Source organism: Leuciscus leuciscus, assembly GCF_965113295.1.
Source record: "Leuciscus leuciscus genome assembly, chromosome: 9".
Classification (NCBI taxonomy): Eukaryota; Metazoa; Chordata; class Actinopteri; order Cypriniformes; family Leuciscidae; genus Leuciscus; species Leuciscus leuciscus.
Genome location: NC_138733.1, coordinates 14,074,856 through 14,094,429, shown reverse-complemented (window position 1 = coordinate 14,094,429; position 19,574 = coordinate 14,074,856). Strand labels below are relative to the sequence as shown.

The 19,574-nt window shown below is 36.0% G+C and overlaps 1 protein-coding gene and 1 long non-coding RNA gene across 2 annotated transcripts in view; one reads left to right on the top strand and one right to left on the bottom strand.

Moving 5' to 3' along the window:
* The first annotated feature begins 12,728 nt into the window (after window positions 1-12,728).
* LOC309507139 lies at window positions 12,729-14,472 on the top strand. Its single transcript, XR_014209037.1, has 2 exons — window positions 12,729-12,857; window positions 14,117-14,472. It is a non-coding gene; the product is annotated as an uncharacterized lncRNA (long non-coding RNA).
* Window positions 14,473-15,121: 649 nt separating this feature from the next.
* The window catches only part of gbe1b (glucan (1,4-alpha-), branching enzyme 1b), a 146,274-nt gene continuing 141,821 nt past the window's right edge, over window positions 15,122-19,574 (bottom strand). The window contains exon 16 of the mRNA XM_082181172.1: window positions 15,122-15,795. Coding sequence (XP_082037298.1) covers window positions 15,736-15,795 — 60 coding nt within the window. The 3' untranslated portion in view covers window positions 15,122-15,735. The remainder of the gene's footprint in view (window positions 15,796-19,574) is intronic.

Genomic DNA, 19,574 nt, shown 5'->3' with positions numbered 1-19,574 from the left:
AGGCAACACCGATTTTTGTCGTTGTTCTCTGTATTGACAGCACTACAAATTTACAAAAAAATGAGCTCAATGTTAAAATTGACCGGAGTTCTCCTTTAAACAACAATGATATAGGTTTCCAAAACTTGCAAATTTGAAACTCATTTTCAAAAGTTTGCGTTTTTAGGCCCCAAAAATCCGTTGACGTGAAAATGTACAGCCAAATTGAATACAAATTTTTCGGTTTTTAGTTGACAATGGTGTGGTGTAAACGGCCCCTTACGTGGTTCCACAGATTTTTTACGTTCACTAAATTCTCTTTTCAAAATGTTACTTGAATTATTATGTTTAGTTGGCCCAAACTCTAAAAATTAGGACTCTAAAAAGTATGTTTGCTCAACCAGTTTTATAGTTCGTTCAACTAAAATATTTGTAGATTTTTAGAATACAGTCAAACATTTAGAAAACGAAGGCAAAGATTCTGTCAATTAAAATGTGTTTAATATTAAGTAAACTAAGATGTATTATTTGGTAATCATAACTAGAAATTGCTTTGGACTAGTTATTAAGCAATTCTATAGGTTGTTCAACCACATAAAACACACAGATGAAAACACATGATTGCCTTTATTTCAGAACAATTTGCAATATATTTGACTAAACATAGATCTAAGTCCTTCAATTGACAAACATTACATTTGCAATACAACTGCATACACTCAAACCCATTATAGCCTAACCTGTGTTTCATTGCTAACTATGTATATAATCCCTGTTTGGTTCTGTTGCTTGTTAGTATTTTATTTTATTTTTGCCAGAGAAACCCAGTCATTTCAACAGGAATCCACATGATCGAGGTGAAACATGTCCCTTTGCAACAAGTTCAAGCTGTTCATAAATGCTTTTAAAGGTATCTTAGTGCAAATACAGAAGTTACCAGAGTGAAAGCAACAAGTAAATTGGCAATAAAATCAAAACTATGTTGAGTAAAGACAGAGCTGTATACATTTTCACTGCTGCAACTCTCTTGCTGCTCCCTTATTCTAGCAAATTTGTTCAAAGAAACCTTTGATGATAGTTTGATTTACAGAGTTTGACATTGGAAAAAGGCTCCCCAAAATATGCACCCTATCCAAACTCAAACATCTGTAGGCTGACTCACAAATAACACAGGGATCCTTTGTTGTAGCAACTGTGGAAGCCTGTAATGAGAGATATTCTACTGTGTTCAGAGAAATAAACAACTTTCAAAACACACACAATCTGAAAACATTCAAACAAGTGGAGCTAAAGTACAGAAACATCACTATGCAGAGACTCTTTCTTCAGGCTACATCGATATACGCCAGTGTAGGCTTGTCTTTATGAGTCGCTTGAAACTTTCACTCACACTATTCCTTCAAAACAGTGGTATTTGAGGCTAAGTGTATCCCATCATTCGTCATGTTCTGGAACTCACGTACAACCTGCTTTTTTATCACCTAACTACAAGTATGCGGAGTGTCCCATCAGGTAAAACTGGTTAAGTGTAAAGACAGAGAGTGTGGGTATTAGGGCATTCATTCCAATAATTCTTTCAGGAAGTCTAGTATCATGACAGTCTCGCAGCTTTAATTTTCATACATTTAAAAGTGCAATTGTTAACCAGTTTCAGGTCATTGAAGATTCAAAGTGCCATTTAAATTTTTCCATTACCAGCATTCTTTCAAATATATTTTGTGCTCAACAGAAGAAAGAAACTCATACAGGTTTGGAACGACATGAGGGTGAGTAAATGATGACACATTTTCTCATTTTTGGGGGAACTATCCCTTTAAAATGTGAGTATCAAATGACACAAGCTTTTGAGGAACATTTATTTGTTGTAAGTGTGTCCCATCAGGGAAAACTGGTTAAGTGTAAAGACAGAAAGCATTACTTTACTTGTTACATCAAAAAAGTAATCTGATTACATAATGCATGTTACTTACTGTATATAACACATTACTGTTATACAAGGTTATACTGCATGTCATTTTTAAAAATGTTTTTATTTTTACAGATTGTGGAATTGACAGAAAACCTCAAGGCAGTGTCACATCTTCAGTGACTGATGCATTTAAAATAAGTATCTTGCATCCTGTTAGTGAATTAATTGGCAGTTCAGATGAAATTAAACATTTTGAAACAATATTTGTGAAGAAAGAAACATTTACTAACTATATAAAAGCACAATAGCAGGTTTGAATGACTGGCTGTGATACCAGTGTGATTAGAAAGGTCAGTTTTTCAGAACGTGTGAAAATAACGATGAACAATGAACGAGGACAGAAGCAAATGTCAAGTTTTATGTGGATTGCATTGTGAAAGGATTTTTAGAAACATTTATTTGGTTTGTGAAAATAGTGACTTTTGTAAAAATTACATTTTTAGAAAATGTACCACTTAGACTTAAACTGGACCAAAGCAATTAAAACCATAAACATTGAATTTGAGGAAAACTTTGTCATGAGGTAAAGGTAAAAGAGCTGTCTCTGGGGCTGTAACTTTTCAAAAAGTACTTTGTACCTAAAGAGTGCATATTAGCACCTCAAAGGTATATTGGTACCAAAACATTAGTACCTACTGGTACATATTAGAACCTTTTTAAATGGTACCATTCCAGTGACAGCTTTTGTACCATTTTTTTTCTGAGAATGCACCCGTAGAGGTCAGAATAATCATGCATAATTCATAACTCTTTCACTCACACACACACCTACATTTTATTATAAACAATGTCATCCAATAAGTGTTATTCTATTAATATGAGCATTCTTAAATATGGCATAAGAATGCGCTTTCAAGCTAAATGAAACTGGTCATAGCCAGCCTCATAGCCTAGAAGAAGCAGTAAACGCAGGGTGCTGAGATACTCCTACCACTAGATGGAAGCATTATTACACAAACTCTGAGTACAACGCCAGCGAACAGTGAAAGAATTGTGCTTTATTCACATCCCTTTATGAATTTTAGAACAAACCACAGCCAGTGTCCCTCACAGAACCTTTGAGAATGGCCTGCAACATCTGAACAACACTTGACTTATTTGAAACCAAGCAAACATGTTTCCAGAAACGCAACGATTATTGCACATATACGACTGCCTGAAGGAGTTTACTTTAAATAGTTTTATCATTAGTGTTTTCTTTCTGTCCCTAAAAGAGGAGAGACAGGGCTGGACTGGGGTGTGAAATATTATTACAATTTAAAATAATGGTTTTCTATTTGAATATACTTTAAAATATAATTTATTTCTGTGATGCAAAGCTGAATTTTCAGCATCATTACTCCAGTCTTCAGTGTCACATGATCAGAAATCATTCTAATATGCTGATTTGTTGTCGATGTTGGAAACAGTTGTGCTGTTTAACATATATTTTTTGGAACCTGTGATAGAATTTCAGGATACGTTGATGAATAAAAAGTAAAAAAGAACAGCATTTATTCAAAATAAAAATCTTTTCTAACAATATAAATCTTTACTATCATTTTTTTATCAATTTAACACATCCTTGCTGAATAAAAGTATTAATTTCCAAAAAATGACTGAGCCCAACGGTAGTATATCATTAACAAAGATTTCTATTTTAAATAAACGCTGTTCTTTTTAAAAACTTTTTATTCATCAAAGAATCCTGAAAGGTCATCATCTCAGGTTATGAAAAATATTAAGCTGTACAACTCTTTCCAACACTGATAATAAATCAGCATGTTTCCAATGGCATCCGTCATTCTCCATCGCTTATTTCCACAGCTCATGTTTTTTTTTGTCTACTGAAATTTCTTGGAAAGATATTTTTGCGTCATCAGACCAATAACAGTACAATCCACTGAAGAGATGCATGTCTATCCCTCACAACCTCGCTTTAATTCCCATTAAAAATCAAAGATGGCGCTGCTGTGAATAAGGTCTATAGCCTTTTCATTGCTTGGCTTTTGATCTTTGTTTCTCAGGTGCACCACTAGTGTTGGGGTGTTGCCGATCGGCTCATCGGGAAAAGTTCAGGTGCTCCCGATGGCCAGCCAAACTTCCTCACAGCCAATCACAGACCTGGAGCTTCATCCCCGTCTAGCACTATTGTTAATGCAGCCCTCGGGGACAGGAGCTCTGACAAAACCCAAGTGAAATTTCATTATTACTGCCATTTGCTGGCTCATCAGTGAGATAATGCAAGTTTATCCGACTCACGAGGGAAATGGAAGATAGATGCAGAGCACATCTCTCTGTTCTACATTAAAGGCCAAACATATATCACACAAGTGTCAATGAAAGCGGATGATTTACACGGAGCGTCAGCATGTGGAGACGGAAGAGCAGATGAAGGAGAGCAAAAAACGGAGGAAGAATAATGCGCATAAAAAGAAGCCATTGTCCACATGTGACCTTGTGTGGGAGTGTGAGGTCGCAGCTTCCTTCAGCCGCTCTTCAGTTCCACACAGTCACAGCGGTGATTAATGACGAAGACTTGATTAGCTCAAAAGACCAGCGAAACAAAACGGTCCCAGCGCTCCTGTTGACTCCCCCCGTTTAGATTAACACATTCAATTCAAGAACTCTAATGAAAATGCCATTGGTCAGGATGAAAGGTACGATTAAGCACAACGTCCTCCTTCAAATTCACAATGGTCCTTGTGGAAGAGGCAGATATTTATGCAAAGTGGCCCTCTCAAAGCTTTTAGCAAACCAGAGAGGGATTTTAAGCCCTTTTGGTGTTACATAAAGGTAAACGAGGTGTTCAGGACTCGTGTTGAACTGATGGGTTTGGAATAGGAATGTTTTCTTGCGCTCAGCCAACAAAATGTAAAACTGACCATTTGGTTGAGCTGTTAAAATAGGGCCTTTTGCAACAGAAATGAATCAAATCGCTTTTCTGCTGGTATTGTACACTGATTATATGGAAACCAGGTCCTACCTCAGAGTAAAAAATAAATAAATAAATTGTACAATTGCAACTTTTTTTTGTAATTGAGACTTTATATCTTACAGCGTGACTTAATATTTCGCAACTGTGACTTTCTCACATTTGTGTTTTTATATCTCATATTGTGACTTTGCTTCTTGTAATTCTTGTAGCTCTGGAATGACATCGTATCTGGGAATGACGTCACACTCGAGGTGACCTTGTTGCAGTACACAGGTCAGAAAACTAAGATGGACGCATCCAGGCAAACCTTTGTTGTACTTGCTCTTTGGAAATACAAACACATAAAAAAAATTATATTTTGCACAGATAACAAACACCAATGTATCATGTTAGAGATTGGATGGGCATCACTGAGTTTATTGAGACACAGACAAACAGAAGTGCCAATAAACAATGTATTTCTACTGTTTCATTAGGGTTAATGTGCTGAGCAGCCATATTGGAGTCTGAAGTCAGGGTTGTTGCGATTCCTCAGAGTTTCCCAGTTGCAACTCGAAGTTAAAAGTTCCTACTGGGAACTAGGACTTTACGACTTCCGATGACAAATGAAATGAAGTTATATTAGATTAGATTAGATTAGATTCAACTTTATTGTCATTACACAAGTACAGGTACAAGGCAACGAAATGCAGTTTAGGTCTAACCAGAAGTGCAATAGCAGCAAGTGCAGGATATAGAGTGGTTCCATAAGTGCAGACCATGGATATGTACTGAATAAATATAGAGTTGAATACTATTATAAACAAAAATTTACAGATAGATTTGTCCTATGAATATAATATACAGATAACTATTACTGTGAACAGAATTTACAGCTAGATATGTACTGAATATAATATACAGATGGCTATTACTATAAACAGAATTTTTACAGATAGATATGTACTGAATATAATACAGATGACTGTTACTATAAACAGAATTTTACAGATAGATATGTACTATGAATATATATACAGATGGGTGTTACTATAAACAGAATGTGAGCATAATATACAGATGGCTATTACTATAAACAGAATTTTACAAATAGATATATGTATAAGTTAGGCTAAAATGAGCAGTATAACAATGGATTTAAAGTAGTGCAAATAAAGTTTGGACAGAAGCTATCCGAGTGAAAGTGCAGTGGAAGTAATTGCATATTACAGTTAAAGTACGGTATTGCAAATGTATATGTAAACAGTCGGTACTGTAAATAAACAGTCGGCAGTGCAAATTGAGCATATTCCAGTCAAGGTAGTAGTGCAAGATGCATATGCAAACAGTTGTTACTATAATAACAGTCAGCAGTGCAAATGAACATTATAGTATTGCAAATAACAAAATGGAGGCAGGTGTGAGGAGGGAGAGGAGAGTCAATCAGTATATGAGGGGAGTGGGATCAATGAGGGTTAGAGTTTAATAAAGAGACAGCTCTGGGGAAAAAACTGTTCTTTAGTCTATATCCCACACAGAAGGAATGTGTCGAAAAATTACACAAATTATGTGTAACACTCTAATTTACACATTTTGTGTCAATATTAACTAAAAACGTATAGAAAAAAATAACCTATTTTACACATATCTATGTGTAGTTTAAAAGTTAACAAAACTGTTAGCATTATAAATCTGTTAGCATTTATAAATCTCAGCATTTTTGGAGAGAATTAAGGAAATGTAAGTATTACAATTGAATCTGGCATAATTTAATTTACAGTTCAGCTGAAATGTTTGAATATGCTGACAAAAGGGTGTTACTTACAAATATATATTCTGAATTATAGTATGATGGAGATTAAAAACAATTTGATGCTTGTGTAATGCTTGTGATGTTTTCTCCTCTCTCTCTCTTTCCCTCTAATATTTGTATATAGTGTTGGAACTGCGATCTTCTCTGAAGAAGAACTGAGCACATTTGTGTTTGTGGACACGCATGCATCCAGGGAACAGGGGACTGATGCATATGTCACACTTGTCTGGAAACACTTCAAAGTTGCAATCTGATTGGGTGAATTCTACAGGATGTCCGGGAGACGTGCGTGTCGTGTTCTTTATCGGTCCGCCTGGAAACAAATGCCGTGACACCAAAACCCCTTGTGGAAGAAGAACGCCGTAGTGCTTACAACTGTGACAATGAGCGCTTAACCAGGATCAACTAAACGCTGGATTTTCAAAAGTATTTGAAGTTCGCGGCTCCGTTGTTGCAGTAAACTTGTACAACATTCTTGAATGGATAATTTATTAGATGCACGCCAGTCTGTTGTTGTAGGGACCTTGGAGAAACTCAAAAGCAGTGCAAAATATGAAAAGACAATGCAGAAAAGCTGAGCGCATGTGGTGGAAGACAAAACTTGTAGTTCATTATAACATCTATAAAGACAGCCTTCATGGTTTCAATGTGGAACTAGGCAAAGCTAGACAGACTTTCTTCTCAAATATTATAAACAGATACATAAATAACACACGCACTCTTTTTGCTACTGTAGAGAGACTGACAACCCCCCCAAGCCAGATTCCCAGTGAATTGCTCTCAGACAGCAAATGCAATGAGTTTGCTTCCTTCTTCTCTGAGAAAATCAAAAATATCAGATAGGCGATCAGCATATCCTCGTGTGGCACTGGGGTCAGACAGATCAGACCACATCCGCAGAAAGTTACTATGTCTGATTGCGAAGAAATTAATGCAAAAAATTTTGGAAGAAACCGTACAGCACCTTAAAACATCAACCTGCGCCCTTGACACACTCCCCACCTCCTTTTTCAAAAGTGTGTTAAACTGTTTAGAAGCAGATCTCCTAGAAGTGGTAAACTCCTCGCTTCTCTCTGGGAGTTTTCCAAAGTCCCTTAAAACTGCAGTTGTCAAGCCCCTCCTGAAAAAGAGCAATCTGGATAGCAACATATTGAGCAATTACAGACCAATCTCAAATCTCCGTTTCATAGGCAAGATCATTGAACAAGTAGTCTTCAATCAGCTGAACAACTTCCTAATCTCAAATAGATACTTTGACAATTTTCAATCTGGTTTCCGACCGCACCACAGCACAGAGACAGCGCTCATAAAGATAATAAACGATATTCGGTTAAATAGTCATACAGGCAAAACATCAATTCTGGAACTACTCGACCTCAGTGCTGCATTTGACACTGTCGGTCATAATATACTTCTTGACAGGCTGGAAACCTGGGTCGGGCTTTCTGTAATAGTCCTAAAATGGTTCGGGTCATACTTAGAAGGGAGAGGTTATTATGTGAGTATAGGTATAAAAAAATCATCCATGGCATGCGGAGTCCCTCAAGGCTCACTCCTGTTCAACCTGTATGCTCCCACTGAGCCAAATAATGAAAAAGAACCAAATCTCTTACCACAGCTATGCAGACGACACACAGATCTACTTAGCCCTATCACCTAACGATTACAGCCCCATTGACTCCCTGTGCCGATGCATTGATGAAGTCAACAGTTGGATGTGGCAAACTTTCTTCAGTTAAACAAAGACAAAACTGAAGTTATTGTGTTTGGAAACAAAGATGAAGTTCTCAAGGTGAACTCATGCCTTCACTCTAGGGGTCAAACAACTAAAAATCAAGTCAGGAATCTCGGTGTGATTCTGGAGTCAGACCTTAGTTTCAGTAGTCATGTCAAAGCAATAACTAAATCAGCATACTATCATCTGAAAAATATTGCAAGCATTAGATGCTTTGTTTCCAGACAAGACTTAGAGAAACTTGTGCATGCTTTCATCACCAGCAGGGTGGATTATTGTAACTCCTCACTGGCCTTCCCAAGAAGACCATAAGATGCAGCTTATACAGAACGCTGAGCAGAACCAGAACATATGAACACATCACACCAGTCCTCAGGTCTTTACACTGGCTCCCAGTTACATTTACAAATGATTTTAAAGTATTATTCCTGGTATATAAATCACTCAATGGCCTAGGACCTCAATACATTGCAGATATGCTCACTGAATATAACATATCACTCAGATCATTAGGATCATATCAGCTAGAAATACCAAGGGTACCAAATACCAAGGGAAATACCAAGGGTTCACTCTAAGCATGGCGAGTCGGCTTTTAGCTGTTATGCCAGCCACAGCTGGAACCAGCTTCCAGAAGAGATCAGATGTGCTCCTACAGCTATAGTGACTATAGTCACATTCAAATCCAGACTCAAAACACATCTGTTTAGCTGTGCATTCACTGAATGAGTGCTGTGCCACTGTATGTCCGACTGATTACACCATTTTATTTTGCATCCTCCTTTTTATTCTAAACTGAACTCAAATGGCACTGAGAATTGGGTAAGAGAGATGAAACCATGCTGATGGCCTGGGTCTGTGGTGGAGTAGTGAGTTTGACGTGATTAAACTCGAGGTTCTGTGGGGTGCGGACTGGGTCGACTCCATTCCTAGAGCTTCCGAACAAATGGGTTTTTGGGGTGTGGACTGAAGAGGCAGTGAACCCGAGGTTACCCCGCTAGTCCGTCCTAGAGCTCCTCCTGTCCGATTTTAAGGGGAAAATCGGGTCCATCGAGACGTCCAATAGATTTCTTAGGTGCGCCAAAAGAACACCACATTTTATTTGGAGTTCATTAAGGTTTAGGTTCATTTACTTTTTCCCAAAGGTGGACAAAAAATGCTTATTCCCAAAGGTTGACTTTTTGGCCTATGCTGTGGAAAAGATGGAGGAGTACAGACATTGATAATAATCAGAAATGTTTCTTCAGCATCAAATCATCATATAAGAATGGTTTCTGAAGGATCATGCGACACTGAAGACTTAGAGTAATGATGCTGAAAATTCTGATTTGTCATCAAAGGAATAAATTACATTTTAAAATACATTCAAATAGAGAAAAACAGAAATAGAAAAACAGAATAGAAAACAGCTGTATTACATTGTAATAATATTTCACAATATTACTGTTTTTACTGTATCTTTCTACCAAATTACATATTTGGTGAGCATAAGAGACTTCTTTCAAAAACATTACAATGCTTAATATTTTCTAAACTTTTGGCCACCAATATACATCAATCCAAACACGTTTGGAAATAAGTGAAATTATTTTGAAGGTGGGGTTATGTTTACTTAATGAGATTGTGAAAAGAACTGTTTTGTCCTATGTTGTCCTACATTTCCTTTTAGACTGCTTTAAATTGTATTGTTCTATTCTGGATTGAATTTAATTGTTGATATTTCATTATAATAAATAAGATAATCAACCACAGACTTTATATTTATTTTGTCAAATGCTAATGTTTTGTTTTAGATACCTTTTTTAACACAATGTGTGCAGCCAAGGATAGCACATAATGTGGTAATGTTACACGTGCTTACACGTATTTTACACATCTTTGTAAAGACACACCTTCCTGACACATTTAGTGTGTTAAATTCATTATAGCCTATGTATTTTTAATAATGTTTAAATGGTGTAATATTTGTGAATTTGATTATGTAACCTACTTATCCATTTTCTTGCGATTGCCATCAGGATTACTCTCTGGTGCTGTGCACTCACGCCCACACGCTGTGGGACTCCGCCCACACGCTGTTCTGATTGGCTGTGGGTTTTGATTGATTTTGACTCATCTCGCAGTCGTGTCGTGTCTAGTGTGGACAGACAAATTATTTGTTGCTGGAATCTTATCTTGGTTTAAGACACGGTGTAAGAGTGCAGTGTAACTTTATATCACATTTTTCGTGATTGCGACTTTGTTCCTCATATTTATGTTTTTATCTCATAATTGCAACCAGTGTTGGGGAATGCTACTTTTACATTTATGCATTTGGCAGACGCTTTTATCCAAAGCGACTTACATTGCATTATCCTATACATTTATACATAGGTATGTGCAATCCCCTGGGATCGAACCCACAACCTTGCGTTGTTAACGCAATGCTCTTACCACTGAGCTACAGGAAAGCTTTTAAAAGTAGTGAGTTGCAATATTGCATTACATAATTTGCATGACATTGCTAGATTACACGCAAAACTTTCCACTCCCATCAGCGCTTTTTTGGAATTGCTCTCTCACACTAATTTACCCCGTTTAGTCAATTTTGCCCCAAAAGCGCAAATGTAAAAGGAAATGCAGATTTACACCTGAACAGTAGAGGGCGCAGCTCAAATTACCCTCTCAGCTGTGCTGCCATTCCGGATCACAGAAGAATAGGACACAGGAGAAGGAAGGAACAACACTTGGTTGATCATGGAAGGTCAGCAGCAAAGACATTGTTTAATAAAGTGAGATTAAATACATAAAGTATATTTATGTTATGTAACATTTAATTATTGCAGGTTTGTGTAATATTCTGAGTTTTCATTTCACCGTTTTTATTAATTGTGATGAATACTGAATCAGATTCTTTTTTTTTTTTGTGCGTGTGAGTGAGATGAGTAAATGGTCACACATTTAGTCCAGAACTACAATAATCATCATGTTTACACAGCGCACACAACGCTTCTGCCTCTTACTCCCGATTTCTCTCAACATGCGGACAGGAGAGCCGTCAGTGAAAACATGGGAAAACAATGCAACTTAGTAACTTTTTCAACACTGCTTGTGACTCTGTTTCTCATGTTTGTGATCTCTTAGTGATTGTAAATCCCACAATTGTGATCTTATTTGTGACTTTCCATCTCATATTTCACAATTGTGATTTTTTTGTTGTTGGTGGTTTTATATCTTGCAATGTGACTATATCTCACATTTGCAACTTGGTTTCTCACCATTAGTACTTTCTAACTTAATACCTCACAACTGCAAATTTATTTCTCTTGGGACTTTATATCTCATAATGTGACTCTTGAAAATAGGTAAACTTCACTTGATGAACTTATTGAACTGAACTGAATCAACATTGAACTGACTTCAGCTGAATAAGAATAACTTTATCTCACAATTACATTTTATTCTTGAGCCGAAAATGGTTTTCCATAGTTTACCACAATAAATATTACTCAAAATAAACATGCACTGGTGGGTTACATAACACTTTAATGGAGTAAGCTATAAAAAGGCCTTGAATAAGTATATCAATGCGTGAGGATATGGTTTGTTGTCTGTTTTTTGAGCACTTTAGAGACTTGATCTGTTAATCTCAGTGATAAAGATGTCACTGTCACTAGACAAAGCCTTTTTAAACATCTCTATATACAATCACTGCATTAAGCCTGACAAGCTCTCAGTGCAAATTTGCCTGCGATCAATGGCTGTGAAAGCCCATCCAGACTAACAGGCAAATATCTACCTTAGAAGCACGACGAGTTGCATACATCTCATAATAAAAGGGACCAATTCTGGTTCTGGCTTCTGATTGGTCAATTACTGAGCCCCTAAAGCATGGGTCTCCAAAACTGCTCCTGGAGGGCCACCCTCCTCTCCCCAATGTTTTGCATTCCCTCGCAAAACTTTTAAGACTTTAAGCGAACACAAAGTTTCTCGGGGGAACACAAAATGTTTGCGAGAGAACACAAAAGATATATATTGAAATAAAAATGATGTCGTGATAAAAATAGTATGTGATAAAATATGATTTAGTAATAACTATGAGGCGAAACACCTCATCATATCACTACATGGGACCCATAGAGTATTTCTATGTCTGTTGGATATCAACATTCTGTCAGGGACTTTATCGTCAGGTGAAATTATACACCTAATGAATATGTATAATATCTATTGTTGTTGTCATCATTAAAATAACATTTATTTTCTCCATACACATTTTTTAAAATTCTTCAGTGAAGACTTCTAAACTAAACCAACAAAGACCCAAATAATAATAACAAATAAATAAATAAAATAAAAAATAATTCAAAGTAAAAATATAATCGAGAAATAGAAAACAGATATCTTGTACTTCTTTTAATGAGGGAATGATCCGCTCATCCCATGAAGAATTGCACATTACATACTGTAACTGAATCAACATTACGTCCCCTTGGAATTATAAGGTTCTATCTGCGTTCTGAGCAGTTTTGAGATATTGAGCTTCAAAGTTTTTGCATTACATAGGAAAATTTATATGGGGAACAAGTTTGAAAATAACAGGGACCCTAAATGTATTCTAAATATACAATATCAAAATCCTCTCAAATTTGTAAATGGGGATTTTTGGAATGGGTCAAATGCAGATAGAACCTTCTAATTCTAAAAAAACACTTTTCGCTTAGAATTATAAGGTTCTATCTGCCAAAACATTATTTGAACACTAAATATAAAATTATTAATTTTGTAACAATGTCTCAACATGTGTTAAAAAGTAAAATTGTATCCTTTCTATGACATTTATTTCATATTTTTAGCACTTCAATGTATTTAGGACATTTCAAATTAAGCAAGGTAGGTCTAAATATTTTGTCCAGTGCAGATGTTAATTTTTGATACCAATTTGGTGGGTAATTAAACACATTATTGCAGAAATTGTTACTTTAATCTTTCTTTTGTTTAGACAGAAAGCAGCTACTGTAATACATCTGAGCAGGACTTTATTCCACCTAAAGTGGGCCAGGTAAAATGGCTTTCTCTCTAGACATCAGTATGGCTGAAATAACATCATGCTAACGCTTATTGTTGTAATTAAGACCCCATCAATTAAATTGTTGACTATTTGACCTTTAAGGCTTAAAATTTTAAAAATTAAGACATTTTAAGACTTTAAAAACTGCAAGAAAACAGACATGCTTCAGCAAATGAATTAATAGTTTAATAATCATTGAAAATGATTCACTGACTATATAATCACAAAAAATGTCGGACTCATTTTTTAAAGGGATAGTTCACCCAAAAATGAAAATTCATACAGGTTTGAAACAACTTGAGGGTGAGTAAATTATGACAGAATTTTCATTTTTGGGTGAACTATCCCTTTAAAACACAGAACTATAATACTCTCTGTGACTCCTTTTTTAAAACACAGATTTATACTCTCTATGACTCATTTTTTGATTGGTCCTCTTCTGTGCATTCGAAGTGCTGATTGGCTCACGCCGATAGAACCTTATAGAGCCAAGTTAGAGTTCGACTTTGTAGATAGAACCTTTTTGTTTTTTCAATAAAAAGTCCCAAAATGTACACAACTTAAAAAAAAAACATCACATAATGTAAATAAGTTGTCACAGAATAAGAATATGTAAATAACTCAATTTTGACAAAAATGTCAGATAGAACCTTATAATTCCAAGGGGACGATAGCTATACTTGACTAGTTTATCGTAAAGGGAGATTGACTCTGTCATTAGTTAAATATTTGAGTGGTCATTCTTGAGCTTGTATTTGTTGCAACAGCAAACTAAAATGCTAATTTAAATGCTAAAAATTGAGAATTGAATATGATTTTACTTCCAAAACTCTATTGAGCTCTATAAGAGCAAGAAACCAGCAGTCCTTCTTTCTTTCTAGAAGTGCTTTATTTCAGTTAATATGGCTTACACACACAAATAGCCCAGTGTTTAACATTGCACACAAACATATATGCTGACCATCACAAGGATAACTTTTGAATTTGACTGCGTTTAATGCTTTTGTTTCAATTTTCATAAATAAAACCATTCGACAATAAATGCGGGAATTTCGAAATAACAAAAATCATTTAGAATAAGCGTAAACCTTTATTCAAGATGCTTTCTGGAAAGCCATTTCTCAGTATAACAGGTTATATTACTGCACATCTACAATCATCAAATTCAATAAGGGCAATTTTAGATTCTTTGAACCACGAAACGACAAGACAGAGCAAAATGAGCAACAAGTGTCTCCTATGACGCTTTGATGAGAGAAGCTTCAGGATAATAATGCATATATTTCTGCACACAGACTTATTTTTGGATCTCTATCGGTGCTACAAAATCTGTGGTCAGTGAAGAGAAAGTGGAAAATATACTATAAAACATGAATTTCGGAAATTTCAGTCTTCTAACTGAAAATTAATTCATTATTATTATTATTAGCACAAGCTATATTATCTCTTTATTAATACAGCTTTTGTTTTAAATTAATAAAAAAAAAATCTAATTTAATAAGTGAAATTAATATAATCTAATCCTGGTTATGATTGAAAACACTTTGAAGGCACTGAACAACAGCCTGTCAGAACCTATAACTTAGATTTTATGACTTTACACAGAGTTTATGTATTAAAAATATATAATTCAACTGAGCTCACTATGAAACTGAACCTTCTTGAATGATTTTTTGAACTTGGATGAATTAATACATGGTTCAAATTCATATTTTTACAGAACAGTTCCCATCACTGACATAGAATGTCAAAAAGTGCTTGAGTCATATTCGAATTAAATAGCAGACAGATCACACTTATTGTCAATTAATTATATTTACTTTTCACAATTATTTACGGTATTACAAATACAGTGCTGACAAATATTGCTTATAATACTGGCCACAGTCAAATTATCATTTAGTGATTATCAACTTCAACATTATTTACTGTTGAATAGTAATTTCACGCATAACCACAACTAACCACAGCAAGACGCATCTGAATATGAAACAAATAAACCTAGGCATTTGAAAAACCGAAATAGTGGGGTTATATTGATTTTGATTCAACTTTATCTAAGTTAGAGCAGAGCGATGTTCTTCGTTATTAATGTGTGAACAATGACAGGAAAAGTTACCTGAGATGAAATGGCCTAGAAGGTATTCACAACATCTTGTACTCAATTGAGTTTGGTGGCAGTTCACAGGGAAAATGTGTGGTTTGTAAAGGATGATGGCAAACACGCTGTGAATGGAGGTAGGTTGAAGCGTGCTGGCTTTCCATCTCGCGGTGAATCGCTGATTGTGTTTCACTAGCAGTAATCGATTTCCTCGTTGGCCAGAACAATAGCGGTTCTGCAGGGAATGTAAACCTGAGAGAGTGGAAGAGCCAAAGACAGAAAGAGATCAAAGGGACTCAGCATTTGTTTGAGGCACTGTAGCACATTTTGAAACAATGCATAACATAAAAAGTTTCAATGTCTAAAGCACTGTGGAATGTGAAAAAGTTTCAAGTGAAAGTTAGACTACAGCTATGACTAGGCCCAAGTGGAGTCTGCATGTGTTTTTCACATTCATGAGGCGGAAATTCGCAGAAGTGTTTAATATATGTACATGACAGGGATGTGCAGGAATTTGTGTGTTTGAATTCATTATCAGCATTAAGCTAATTCGATAAAAATTCAATAATCTCATTTCACTATGGAAAGAGTTGTTGACTCAAATAGCAAGAAGGACAAAGATATTCCTTCACTACAAGTCATCTGTACATTCAAAATTAAAAGTTTTTGTGAAATTTGAAGGTTTGCATTTAAGCACACATCATATTTGAGAAAACTAAAATATATTTTTAACACTAAATGGGGCAATGATAAAGGGTCCAAGACAAAGAAATCCTTCAAAAACCTATAGTTTTAAAACGGGGGTCTCCAACCTTTTTTCATTTGAGAGCTACTTTTTAAAAATGAAAGTGGCCGAGAGCTACTCATGTAATACAATACTTAAATCTCTTAAATAGCGTCTCATAACTCTCATATTAACAACTATCCAAACTGTTTTAGACCTAAATTAGTTTTTGTAGGCCTATATATGTCACCCTTAAATATCAGAGAAAAGAACAGAATCAGAGATAAAAAAAAATGATAGAAAATTGTACTTTGCATATTATACTGTAAAAACACATAATTATAGTTGATTTTAGAGCACGATAACTAGAGATGAAATGGCATGAAAATTTTATTTCATGATTATAGTGACCAAAATGATCACGGTTATCACATAATCCTGTTCAAAAAGTACTAATATTACACAATAAAACCAATTCACCAAGTTTTATGTCGAAAACCAGCAAATAACAAATAAACTTAGCATCAATATGCACTTTTTGTTTACATAAACATTAAAATAATAACATTAAAAATGATGGTGTCTTGCAACATGTTATCTACTAACATGTACAAGTTCAAATAAAGTTTTGACAAAAAAGTTTTTTATAAAAAGATGAACCTCAAAAGATAAACCTTTCAGCCTTTAAATCATTTTTATAAAAAGAATGAGTCAAAAAAGATAAATGACTGACATTTACAATGCACATTAAACTATCTTTTATTATTAATAGTAAAATTCGGTCCGATTTTCCCGTGGCGTCTGTCGTTGCTATGCAACCACTGCGCTCTCCATAACGACGAAGAAGTTTTAATAGCTAATTGATTTCCACCACCTAAAAACGCTTGCTGTAGCTAAGCTCTGCTACAAGAATTATTTACGGAGAAGAAAAAAAACCACCCGTAATGTTTGGGTGCACCCCCATCCTTCATGTTGACTCGCTGCGCCTGGAAAAAATGAGCGCGTCGCTTCTATTATTTGAAATAACGAACTTGAGCGCGCAAAAGACGCGATATGTGAATGGCCCTTGGCGAGCTACCTCCAATCAGGCCACGTAGCTCGCGAGCGACGTGTTGGAGACCCCTGGCTTAAAACATGTGTTAAGTTTTAGAACCTGTGTTGGTTTCATATGGTTGTTCAAAAGAAAAGTTTCAATTTAATGACTTAAAATGGCTATATGTAAGATTTTTCATGTATTGATGATTTCACCGAACAGGTTGTCTGTGAAATCCTGTAGACTGATTTTTTATGTGATGGACTCGGGATGTTTTTGCCAGGAAAATCCAAAGCATGTGACATTTACGTGCGTTCCCAAGAATCTCTCTTCCCTTCTATGACACGTGAAACGAATGCTTATACAATGTTCAGGATAATGGCGAAAGGGCCATTCTGTACTGTGATGTCAATGTGTCATGCAAAGAAAATAGATTAATTCAAACTATAGTCTTACATAGCCAGATCTATTCTGTAATTAAATGTCCTTATCTGTCAACATGATGCCGGTGAATCGCAGAGAGTACACGGAAGAAAGGTGAAAAGGATTGAAATCAGTGCTATTTGACTAGAGAAAGGAAACATTCAACACCCATAATGCACTGGGCATGTTGCTGTTCAAGGCCACTCCCACCAGTCTGCTATGGATGCACTAGACCAGAGTAAATGACCGCCTTGCTTTAGTAGGAAATACTTCTTAGCAAACCTTTAGTCATAATGGTGTCAACTTGTATTGTTCCCAGGTGCAGGAATTCAAAGAGTAAAAGTTTCGGTCTCCAGTGAAAGATTCAGCGTGTTGTAGGCGGAAGCTAAAGGCTGCAAATACTTGTAAATCTTAAAAAACCTCTGTGTTTGTAGTTAACATTTCAAACTGGATGATCACGAACACAATGTTTTAGGCCAAACGGAAGGGAAAAACTGAAAGAAACTGTCATTCTGTCAGTTAATTGGGAAGATAAAGAACAGAGAGCACCTTCTGCCCAACATCCCGAAGCAAAACATTGTCGCTTGCCGGTAGGAAAGATGTTGCCATAGTATTTTTACCACAATGCTGTTTAAAGAGTACGATACAAAACATTTTCAGTGATAAACCTACCCTAATGATAACCGTTTTGTTAATAACCCTCTGCCAATCCGACTGTCTTTGGGCAGGGAATACAAACATGCAGAGATATAATCTACAGTTTTCACGAAAGCTCAAAATTCACTGGACGGTGTGTTTCGTGTCATTCGACAGACTTTTGCTGATAAATAAACGTGAATTTCTGGGATTAGGTAACACAGAGAACAAGTAAACATTGTTCATTTACATACCAACATTGTAAAAATACAAAGCAGATTGAAAATCGGCTAAGTAACACCTTTAATTATAGTGATCTGAATTAGTTGAATTGACCTGTTATCACTCACAACAAGACCATCATTTAAATTCACATTGAGCTTTTTCCTTGTAGGTAGACCCACCACGTGAACCCTTCTGCTACTCCTGCACAATCCTCTACAGGAATCACGGAAATACATGTTCACACTGCAATCTAGACTTCAGCATGCATCCTTGACCCATCGAGCGCCATTCCTCTGTAAGGAAGCTTCCCTCAGGACTCATACATCTCAGGAGAACACCTCAGAACATGTTTGCTCGCTGCCAATTCCTCCACAGAGCCACGGGAGCCGAACAACCCGCAACAGTCATCGGTGACTAATTAAACAGTGTCGGAACTGCTGTGGAGAGAGAGCCAGATGACTGAGAGAGTGAATCACAGCACCTGTCTAGACAAAAACCACCACTGCGCCACAGCCGTCGTGTGTCAACAACATTTACTTTCCAGAGCTGCGTAAAACAATGGTGACAAATGGCGGATTAATCAGCCAACAAAGAACAGCAGAGGTCTCTAATGTCATTATTACAGCACGCCACACACATGCTGATCGTTGCAACCAATGCAATATCAACCTCATAAATAGAATGGGATCCCTTCAAATTAGATTTTGGCTTTTGAATATAGATGTGTCTGATTAAACGTGCAGTCGAGAATATGCAACGGGGATAAAAGGTTTTGACTCGAACTTAATTGAGATACAATTGGTATTAATTGCACTCAGTTTAAAACTAGGACACGTGCATAGTTGGGTCAATTACATGATGCTCATCTGTTCATTTATTCAAAAATCCATTCAAATGCAATTCATCCATACGATCACTTGAATATTCGACAGTATTTTATGATAATTTCTTAATTAAAATTCATTTGGACTTTTTTTGAAGGCATAAAGT